An 11,920-nucleotide genomic window follows, 5' to 3' on the forward strand; every position below is an offset into this window, starting at 1 on the left:
TTAAGCCATCCTTGCATTCCTGGGATAAACCCAATTTGATGTCTTTTTTTTTTTTTTTTTTTTTTTTTTTTTTTTTTTGAGACGGAGTCTCGCTTTGTCGCCCAGGCTGGAGTGCAGTGGCCGGATCTCAGCTCACTGCAAGCTCCGCCTCCCGGGTTTACGCCATTCTCCTGCCTCAGCCTCCCGAGTAGCTGGGACTACAGGCACCCACCACCTCGCCCGGCTAGTTTTTTTTGTATTTTTAGTAGAGACGGGGTTTCACCATATTAGCCAGGATGGTCTCGATCTCCTGACCTTGTGATCCACCTGTCTCGGCCTCCCAAAGTGCTGGGATTACAGGCTTGAGCCACCGTGCCCGGCCTGATGTCTTTTTCAAACATCACTGAACCTGATCTGATACTTTATTATTTTGCATCAATACAAATTAAATTTGTTAGTAATGTACGTTTGTCTGTTTTATCTAGATTATACTGATTTCATAAAATGACTTGGGAAATAAAATCAATTTATAAAATCAAAGAGAGACTTCTAAGACAACCATTGTTATGTGACAGATGTCGCTGGAAAAACCATTTGAAAAGCCATCCAGCAGACTGCCTCATCATCCATAGAGACTCACTTCCTGCTTCCTGGTCTCTCAACTGCTTTTGATGTTTCAATTAAAACAAAAAACAAAAAAACAGTGTACAGTAACCTTTCTTTTTTTGAGATGAAGTCTCGCTTTGTCACCCAGACTAGAGTGCAGTGGTATGATCTCAGCTCTTTACAACCTCTGCCTCCCAGGTTCAAGCGATTCTGCTGCCTCATCCTCCCCAGTAGCTGGGATTACATGCATATACCACCATGCCCAGGTAATCTTTCTATTTTTAGTAGAAATGAGGTTTCATCATGTTGGTCAGGCTAGTCTTGAACTCCTGACCTCAAGCCATCCACCCACCTTGGCCTCCCAAAGTGTTGGGATTACAGGCGTGAGCTACCGCACCTGGCCACACTAAGCTTTTTTTTTTTTTGAGGTGGTTTCGCTCTTGTTGCCCAGGTTGGAGTGCAACCTCTGCCTCCCAGGTTCAAGTGATTCTCCTGCCTCAGTCTCCTGAGTAGCCGGGATTAAAGGCATGTGCCACCATGCCTGGTCAATTTTTTAATTTTTTGTAGAGACGGGGTTTCTTCATGTTGTTCAGGCTGGTCTCGAACTCCCAACCTCAGGTGATCTGCCCGCCTTGGCCTCCCAAAGTGCTGGGATTACAGGTTTGAGCCACTGTGCCCCACTCGCAGTAACCTTTTAATGAAAACAAAGGGCTGGGCACAGTGGCTCACACCTGCAATCTCAGCACTTTGGGAGGTTAAGGTGGGAGGATTACTTGAGCACAGGAGTTTGAGACCAGTTGTGGCACGTCTGTAGTCTCAGCTACTCAGGAGGCTGAGATGGGAGGATCGCTTCAACCTTGGAAGTCAAGGCTGCCGTGAGCTGTAATTACACCATTATACTCCAGCCTGGGTGACCCTGTCTCAAGAAAAAAAAAAAAAAAACCAGCATCAAAAATGAACTGAAAGCCTGCCATTGTTTGTTGTTGCTGTTAACAGATGATGCAGGTATTCTGGTGATGCTACTTGTGTGGCTTAGTTATCCTGAACACATTTTTTCACTGTATTAATGGTATGTTCTATTTTTTACTGTTAAGTATTTATGTGTAAATGAACATAAAACAATGATTACTTATCGAAGCGCATAAATTCAAAGTCGGGAATGACAATGATGTTAAACAACCAGAGACTGTCTACATGAGTGGCTGTGATAATGACACCTTTGCCTTCTGAAGGTTCAATGTACACAAACTTTGTTTCATATAGAAAATTATTTAAAATATTTTATAAAGTTACCTTTAGGCTATGTGCATAGGTGGATATGAAACAGAAACTCTCTCTACTCTTGTTGACATTTAGGTTTTCATGGTGTGTCTAAAATCTACTTTGATATAAGGTGAAGCTACCATAGCTTTAGCTTGAGTGGATTTTGCATCATATTTTTCCTCATATTTTTACTGTCAGCTTCTCCATATACTTCTATTTCAGATGTATCTTTTTGTAAACATTATACAACCAGATTTCTCTTTTTAAAATCTAATCTTATAAATCCTGCTTTTAGCTAGTGAGTTTGCTCCATTTATATTAATTGTGCTTTGGATTCATTTCTACCATCTTGTCTTTTGGTTTAGAATTTATACTCACTATACAGTGAATAGCCTTGGCATTTTACAGTGAACCTAAAATCTAAAGTTAATACCTTAACATTCCAACAACAAAAAGACTACACAATACTGTGTAGCTCTGGTCTTCACTATCCTGACTTTCCTGCTACTGCTATCTAGAATTTGTGCTCAGAAAAAACAAAAAAACTCAAAATCCAACAATTCCTTCTTTTATCTCTTTGGTTTATTTAGATTTACCTAGGTGTTTGCCATTTTACGTATCACAAACCTTTTTTTATCGTGTCACCCTTCTGGGATCATTCTTCTTCTTCTTCAAGCACATTCTTCAGAATGTCCATTAGAGCAGCAAGCGTTCCCCTTTTAAAAAATATTATATGCCGTAATTCTTATGAAAATAATTTTATTTTTATGTAATTCTAGGTTAACCTTTTTCCCCCAACACTCTGAAGGTCATATTCCACTACTTCCATTGTTGCAATTGAGAGGTCAGCTGTTAGTCTTTCCTTTATAGACATTTAGTCCCTTTTCTCTGGATAGTAACAAGATGTTGTCTTTGGTGATCTGCCATTTCACAATGGTTCTATGTATACATTTATATTTACCCCGTTTGGAAAATACTGTACAGCTTGGATATTTTTCATCTCCGAGAAACTTGCAGCCATTATGTCTTTAAATATTGCCTCTCATTCTTTCCTCTTGATTCTCCATTCCATCTTCGGTATCTCTTAATCTCCCTTTTATATTTTCCATCTTCATTTGGGATTGATTTTTCAGTTTCCAATCTTCAGTTTTCTTCAACTGTCTAATCTGCTGTTTAATCTTTCCACTGAATTTCATATTAGAACAACTACATTTTTCATTTTTGGATTTAAAAAATGTTTAATTATGTTAAAATATTCATTTTACATGTTTATACTGATAGTTTTAGGTATGTAAATATATATAGCTATTTTATAACTTATATCTGGTAATTCTTCTTTTTTTAAGACAGGGACTTGCTCTGTCGCCCAGGCTAAATACAATGCAGTGGCATAACAGCTCATTGTAGCCTTGACCTCCTGGGCTCAAGCAATCCTCTGACTTCAGTCTCCAAAGTAGCTGGGACTACAGGTGCACACCACCATACCTGGCTAATTTTTAGGTGCTTTTTTTTTTTTTTTTTTTGTAGAGATGGGGTCTCGCTGTGTTACCCAGGCTAGTCTCAAACTCCTAACCTCAAGCAATCTTCCTGCCTTTGCCTCCCAAAGTGTTGGAATTATAGGCATAAGCCATTGTGCCTGGCTGATAATTCTAATGTATGAAATCTCTAACAGGGATATCTAAATTTAAAGTTTCTGTTGGTTCTTATTCAAGCTGTCTCTCACAAGTGTTTAGGGATTTCTGACAGTGAATTACTTGATCTTAATCTGTGGAAATCTGATGGTCCCATCCTGGAGGAGCTTCCATCCACAGAATATTTCCTTCCACTGTCAGGGAAAGAGTGACATGCAAACTAAAATTTGAAGTCGTCTACAGGATTTAAGCACAGAACATAAGTCCTGATGCTATTGCAAGGTTTGTTATCCTCAAAATTGTGTTGTTAGAGAAATCTATCCTTGGTAACCCCACTTCTCTTGGGTGCCTGAATTTTCAAAACCAGCTCCTTGCCATTGTGACTCCTACCTTTTCCAACTTCCTGCTGCTCTGCCATACTCTGTAGACTCAGCTTCCAGTTCTCTCAATATTCCTACTTTTGTGCTTCAGCACTCCCACTCTAACTCTTAGGTGCTGAGGCCCTAACTTGTTCAGACTCTGCTCAAGTTTATTTGCTTGTTTTGGGGTGAAGGGTTGCCACAGACCACTCTTACCTTTAATGAGATTGGCAAAACCTCAAATTACATATCTTATTGATGGTCTTCCACTAATTTTATACGCATATGTATACTATTATTTTTAATAACTTTAAAGCCTCTACCCATTATACTAATGTATAAAGCCAGTATCTCAGAAAAACCCTAGACCTCAAAAGATGGCTGGAAAGTAAGTAAGAATTCTAAATTTAAATTAAGATTATGATCTGTGGATTAGTATTTGCTTATTTGGATTTTTCATATTTACTCCAGTAGCTTTGGGAATACTGGTAGTACTTGCAAAAATCTTGTTAGACTTTAATCTATACGGCAGATTTACCAAGTCAATATATGATTGCAATTTCCATTATGTCCTCAATTTGTGTTACAAGGAGAGCATGCATCATTTTATATTTCTAAAATATTCCATTTGTAATTTTTAAATAAGATTACTATAAAATGACTAGTATTCTGTTTTATTCATTTGCTTTTCTGAGAAGCCAGTTCCTAAATTAAAGTAAGTTAACCTCAGACAAGAGAAAAGTATATACAATACTGGTGCTTGCATCTTAATATTAAAGCAGGCTGTTGTTCTTCATTCATCAACATTTTGTTGCTTTAAAAAAAACCTTCCTATTCTCAGTATCTATACACAGTAAGCAGTCCTTAAATATGTTTCAAATAAAAGATGCTACTGACCTTACAGGAGCAGAATACAAACTTTTCCCATTATTCCCAGTGAAGTGGACAATTTGCTCTGAATGTTCATGGTTTTAAGTCTTCCCTAGGACAAAAAGTACTTGCAAGAACGTTTACTCAAGTTAATTAGTCTTTGAGATTTTGAACACAGAAAAGTTAAAGTATATTTTAGTCATTAGGAAGTTTCTAAAAAGAATACTTAAAACCAAAGTTACAAATTTCAATCTAAATAGACTTTAATTTGTGCACTTGTGATAATTTATGACTGCAAAACACTTGTTTTCTTAGAATGACATAGTGAAAGGCACATTTCATTTGAATGCATAGTGTACCATTCTAAAATATCCTAATTTCTTTACAAAGTGCTTGAGCAGTCACATACACATACAGTAATAGCAAAATATATTTACACTCTATAAAGCTTAAAATTTTAAATCTGACTAAAATATATATATTTTTTAAACTACAAAAAATTAGTGCTTTCTTCAGCTTAATTGTGTAAATAGACCCTGCCCTCTAATTTTTTTAGTGATTGACTTCAATTAAAAAAAAATTCTGTACACTGTGTAGTTACAAAATGTTATGTCAGTTTTTAATGCTAAAAGCCTGTTTTAGACATTACTTTCTTTGCTATTTGAGAACCAAAAAAGTGAGCAGACTGTACCTCAAAAGTATTTAGTGTTTTATTTTAATGTTGTATTAACACTGTTTAAATTAAAGCCAGACAATTAAGCTAAGTTCCTCTACTGTCCTTTGCCAAGGAAGTTAACTGGCATTTAACAATAACTTTAAACCACATATTGTTCCCCCTTTCTATTAAGATTTTCTCCCAAAGGATCTTGGGTAATTAACAATTTGGAAGGTAATATAAATGATCTCTGGACAATTTTAATTGTTCTCAGAGTACAATGAAAAGATGCTAAAACATCCCAGCAAATATTTATAAATGTTTTTAGCTCAACTCTCCATAAATCAGTGTGCTTCTTCATGTTTCTCATAAGATTTACACCTGAACAATTTTTAAGAGATGAGCTCACTGTGATTAAATAGTTAATTCAGTATGGTTACTTAACAGCTTGCTATTCCTGAGGTATAATGACCCTAACATGCTAAGCACAGGATCAAAGATGCTATTACTAAACTAAGAAAAAACAATAAAGTCATAGATTAGGAGAAAAAAATATAAAATCAAACCAAACCAAAACAAACAAAAAACTACAGGCAAATGGAAAGTCATGGTTTGCAAAAAGACAATCCTAGAAGAGTATAAAAAGCCACAGACGGATCCTTTGAAGAGTTGTATAAAATATTTGATCAAATTATTTTTGAGACTTTTGAGGTACAGCTTTAGTGTTATAATTAATTTTTTTATAAAATATAGACTGTTTTATCAAAAATATTTATACATTCTGTTACAATATATTGCTTTTGCCCTCAGTAACTGCCAATATAAAATCTGGATCCAGTGGCCTAAAATATACAAATGCACTTAATGTAAATGCTGGAGTTTGAGGTGTCTGCTTGGCCACTGTACAAAAGTGATGAAGTGGTAAAATTAAATAATAAGCCTACAACATAGAATACATTAAAACTTGCACATATACATGTTCACAGCATGTATACAATGATAATCTCTACGGTTTAACCAAGGTATAGTTCCCTTCTACAGCAGACACAAAACCAAGGTGAACTAGGTTGGCAGATGTAGAGTGAGTATCAAAAAAGGGGTAATCGGTTCACTGATTCTGGAAGATATGACTGAACATACCGAGCATCTAGACTTTGGGAATGCATACAGGTAACAATATCTTGGTTCAGCTGATTAAAGTCCTCATTCTTAACATCTTAAGTAAATGCTGATCTTGTTTGTTTCAGCACTGTTTAATAAAAACAAAATTGTTTGGCAAGCAGCTCTGCTGGAAAGCTATAAGCCTCTGTTACATGGTTGATAAAAATAAGGCAATATAAAGTTTTCTCCTAATAAATATAGAACATTTATAAAATAAGACATCAATTCATTCTGTTTTTTTAAAAGATTAAGCCCCAAATTGTATACAAACTGCTACGTTTTTTGATATTACAGTAATGTCTTTAAAAAAAAGAGCATTTGTCTTATTCAAACAGAATCATACTTTGTGTGAACAGTAATAGCATTCCAAGCCCTTTTTTACTTTTTGTAAAACATAGTTAAGTGATTAATTTTCCTTCCACTTAAGGTGGGCATATGGCAAAGCTAGGGACTATAAAAAAAGTGGTTTTTTTTTCTTTTTAAAAATAGACTATTGATCCAAAAGTATTTGTGATGGATTTTCATAGCCGATGTTCACTCAAACTCCATGAAACTGTTTCCAGTGCTCATATTTACGCTGAAGTACAATGAGAAGCCACTTTTCAAGAAGTATTAGAATGGTACTTTTCAACAAATCTTCACGTGTTTCAATTAAAAAAAAAAACAAAAAACTCAGAAGCTATTGGTGGCACAGAGAGCAAATGAAGGGTTGCTATTTTTAAGAGGTCTTCTTGTGAGTCAGTCAGCTTGATTTCGCAGTGTCTAGCAACTTAACACCAATCAGCAATGTAGTCAAAATCTCTGAACATTTCCTGCTCCTCTTCCGAAAGTATCCTAGGTTCTCGAGGTGGAGTCAGAATAGGTGCTTCTGAGGTAAATTCATCATCAAAATTACTAACATCTTCTCGTCCTCTTATGGTAGGTATAAATGGTGGCTTTACTTTTTTGTCCATCAAAGCGCTCCAATCAATTAGCTGGATCATAAAATACAAAATGACTAGTTTAGTTTGTTACATCTAATTGCTGTAGTTTAATAAAAAATTTTAAATAGTCACACTTACCCGGAAAAATGGGTGCTTTTTTACATCCTCTGCATCTTTCTCGCTAGCCCCAAGGCGCCGCTCAGGATTTCTTCTTAACAGCTAGCACAATGTAAAATAAAAAAGTTAAAATAAAATCAATAGAATAAAATTCACTGATAAAGATTATTTTTAAAAACTCAGATATATTTTGTCTGTTTTTGTCTGAGCCATGCAACATTTATTAACTGAAAAACAACTTCTAAAGTTCTACTGGGAAATTTTCTTTAATATAAAAAATTAAAGTAGTCTTAAAAAAATTCTTATCCTTAATTTAATTCTTACCCTTCTCATTATAGAAATGGCTTCTGTAGATAAGAACCTTGGATACCTTACTTCATCATTTACAATACTGTCAAAAACTTCCTCTTCATCATCACCAGGAAAGGGAGACTAGAAGAAATACCTTTAAGTAAGTTAAAGCAAGTTTTAAGGCAGTAAAATCTTATCACCTATTCAAAGTATAACCAAGATCCAGGCAGTGAAAAAGAAAAAAACAAACAAACAACAAACCCATGCCTACCAAAACAACAACAACAACAAAAGAACTATAAGAAGTGACAATAGATATGTATCTATTACAGAGGGAATATACCATATACTCTTTCTGAAATCTTTAAATTTTATAGACCGTTAAAAAAACTTGTCTATCTCATATATGATATGGCTTTTCATTTCATTTCATTCCACTCCAGTCCATTTTATTTCATTCACTCAATCACCTATTTGGCCAGTCAATTTTTAGAGTGTCTAACAGAAAGTAGGGAATATTTAGATAACAGAATCCTGAAGAACCTCAAGCTTGTGGAAAGACAGAAGAAAATGGATAAGGTTAATATGGTAATAAATGTTATAGTAAAGGAAAGCAATCTGCGGAAATACATCAGATATAAATGTGCTTTGGATTTTAAAGTCAATAGTAAATTAATGGTGGTAAAACGCAATTAGAGATTAGTAGGCATAATGACCGTACTAAGCAGCTGCCAACAAAATTAGACTGAAAGGAACCCAAAAAGCACACATTGACATGCATTTTTAATGCTCTAAACACAAAAAGTTTTAGGGCATTTCAATAAGCACAGTATTAAAATCATTTTTCATAATGACCCTGAGACATAAAAAAGTAGTTACATTATATTCAGTATGACAATTTGATTCACAAAGAGATAAACTTTCAACTATGCTGAAAACGTGTCTATCAGATGTGACTGCCTGCCTCAGAATTTCAGATGGCTTAAACATCACTCACTCATTTTAAAAATCAGGACACGAATGTCTAAATATCATTTAATTCCTTAAAATCACTGAAATGAATCAGTATCTTTAACCTTATTTTCTCACTGGCTATTGAAATATAGGCTTACTTAGCCTCGTTAGATTTGATTTGGCTGCTTGCTTCCAATTAAGTTTTAAAGAATAATAAGCAGAAAGCAATATCCAGGGAAAGTGAGCAATCTTTAAGGAATCTGTGAAAATAAATTCAGAATCCAGCTTCTTAAGGCTGAGCTTCTAATCTTGCTCATAGCTAAGAAAATTTCAAAGCTTTCAGTTACCAAAACCTTAGTTTGTTCATTCACTCACTCAAAATACATAAATCAAATATACTACATGGGACAATGTAGTGCACTCAAAATACATAAATCAAATGTACTACATGGACAATCTAATTTCTTTTGGGGACTGAATCAGTAAGTCAGGAGAAAATTTTATTTTACTAGGATTCTCAATGGGAATTTCAATGGATAATACAAAGAGAGCACTTTTGTCTTCTGCTTGAACAATTTTTACTTGAAAACTCACTCTCCAAGTCTGAATAGCAAAGAAGTATCTATACATTTGTTAAAACGTGTAGTATCTTTTTTCTCAAATAGATTGTAAGCAAACAGGGCTAACAACAGAAAGCTAACAAATGTGTTTTAAGCACATTTAAAAGAAACCAATAGTCTGTTCAGATATCAACACTGATAGTATCTAAAACCATGTCCAGCATTACATTCAATCTCTCCGTTATCTTCACTCCCATCTGAGGCAGGAAAAAGGGGACTTGGGATATTTGTTTATTCCTGGAGTCTTTCCAGTAATCAAAACTAGTAGAAGTATACAAATTTGAGCATGTATGATATATCCAGCGAGTTTACAATTATTTGTAATAATAGAGAAATCTGACATAAACTTTAGCCACACCTTACGTTCATCATAGTTAAAAAGGAGTTACCACTAGCGTTTCATTAATGCTATAAAATTATGAAGTAGACTGATGAGTTTTAAGTTTAGTTCTTTTCCCAGCTACCCTCTTATGGAGATACTAAAAAGAAATTGCAAGAAACAACTAAGAAATAGCCAGATCCACTGTCTTTTATCTTCTAGGTAATTAAGAGCTCAATCAATTAGCTCTCTTAAAAAATATGAAACAGGAGCTTCCTTGTTTTCTGTCAAACCCTCCAGTGGCTTTATAATGGGAGGGAGTAGATTCAGCTGGTGATTAATTCTACAGTATTTTGTAATAACTCATATTTTCCATATGTCATCTCTAATATGGAGAGTAAATTTTAAGCAAGCACATAATTGAATCTCATAAACTTCATACTTACTTGAATATTACACTAAACAAAACAAACAAACAAACAAAAAAACAACAAACCCCAAAATGTTACTTTTAAAATAAAGGAAGGGGGTGGGGAGAAGTTCAAGTATGCCAGAGCTTACAGAAGATTAACTATTTTATGAGAACTTCTGGCACTCTCAGACAGTAAAAGCCACTGTGGACTGGAGCTAAAATAAATCTTTCCAACCTAAACACTGCACAACAGCTTTTCTAAATAGAGGTGAAAAATTCAGATCTGGACCACTAGTCTTAAGAACAGAAACAAGGCTGGATGAATTGAAGATCCTATCCTGGAGCAGCAAAGCATAATGCTTTAGAGATATGTTCTGGAGCCAGAGTGACAAGGTTAAAATTTCCAGCTCTACCATATGAGAGCTGTGTGACCTTAAGCAAGTCATTAATCTCTTTGTGTCTCTATTTACACCTCTGAAAATGGGCATAAGATCAGTACGGAGCTTATCAAAGGCTGTTGCAAAATTAAATGAATGAATATTTAAGGCACACAGAACAGTGCTTAGCTTAGGACATGATAAATTTTATTTTAATTAGCCATACTTCTCCTCCTTTTCCAAAGAATCCACTTCAAACTGACACACCAATAGGGGCTATCCATCCGGAGAAACTAAAACCATTTGTTTGTTGGGGTAAGTGCCAATAAATGACAAGCATAGAACAAAACTTTAGAAATTTCTGATACTCAATTTGATAATTCATTCATTTAGCCACTAACTTCTTCAAACTTGTAAGTGTACAAGGGAGGTTGCTGACATGGGGAAACTGCAGAATAATGAACCAATCCCTTAAAATAATTTTTCTTGCATCTCCAGTTTAAGTCCCTTCAAGTAATCTTTAACTACTTATTAAAAGATTTACTCTTTCCCAATTTCACCCCAATTCAACATTTCTAACAGTTTATAATATAATACATTATTAGTCTCCTATTATTGCCTTATTTAACATAATTCACTGTTTCCTAATGGTAATAATTTCTGTGTACAACTCAATTATCCTCAGAAATTTAAGTTAATCGACAGAAAACAGTAGGAAAAAATGCTAATCTTTTCAACTCTACCATTTTTGAAAGTAACATTTCTTTCATTTTTTAAAATTATATTTTATTTAACAATCTAGGAAGTTCACAGCCAACAGCAGATCTATTGCAACTTCAGGTGCAACTGGGAATTCAGGAATCTCAGTGGAGCTGTTAGTGTAGCGAACCTTGTACATAAAATACATGCATATTTTTGATAGCACATGTGAAGGTATCTCTCTAAAACTGACCTCATTGGTTTCATTCTCAGCAAACTGACCTGGGCCACTCAACATGGCTTTTATCATGCCTGATGTTAATGCACGTTCTGTTTTTACAACAAATTCATGGCCATCGGATGATATCAATCTGACATACATGGCATCAGGGCCTTCACAGCCACCATAGCTTTTCTCCTCTCCATTCATTTTGTTCCTATGAAATTCTGCTTTGCTTCCCCAGGAACTTCAGCTGTTTCCTGGTGAAGCAAGGATGCAGTGTGTGTTGCTCACTTCCGTCTAGAGGAAGTCGAAGGTAACATTTATTTCTGACCAATCTATAGTGGGCTTTTCTTTACAGGTACAGAGTACATTTTTTTAATTAGTCTTTGTTATTCCATTCCCTATAAAATGACTATGTCTTAAAATCAGAAAACACATTCAAAGCACAACACTGAAATACA

The 11,920-nt window shown here is 34.9% G+C and overlaps 1 protein-coding gene and 1 pseudogene across 3 annotated transcripts in view; both read right to left on the bottom strand.

Annotated features, from left to right (window-relative positions):
* Positions 1–4,946: 4,946 nt before the first annotated feature.
* PKN2 (protein kinase N2) overlaps positions 4,947–11,920 on the bottom strand; it is a 162,817-nt gene continuing 155,843 nt past the window's right edge. For all 3 annotated transcript variants that reach the window (XM_077953238.1, XM_015144447.3, XM_077953236.1), the window contains 3 exons: positions 7,889–7,996; positions 7,586–7,666; positions 4,947–7,498 (listed from right to left, as the gene is read on the bottom strand). In XM_077953238.1, coding sequence (XP_077809364.1) covers positions 7,295–7,498; positions 7,586–7,666; positions 7,889–7,996 — 393 coding nt within the window. In that variant the 3' untranslated portion in view covers positions 4,947–7,294. The remainder of the gene's footprint in view (positions 7,499–7,585; positions 7,667–7,888; positions 7,997–11,920) is intronic.
* Positions 11,307–11,720, bottom strand: LOC693632 (elongin C pseudogene; annotated as a pseudogene).

The sequence above is a fragment of the Macaca mulatta genome, chromosome 1 (assembly GCF_049350105.2).
Source record: "Macaca mulatta isolate MMU2019108-1 chromosome 1, T2T-MMU8v2.0, whole genome shotgun sequence".
In the NCBI taxonomy this organism is placed as follows: Eukaryota; Metazoa; Chordata; class Mammalia; order Primates; family Cercopithecidae; genus Macaca; species Macaca mulatta.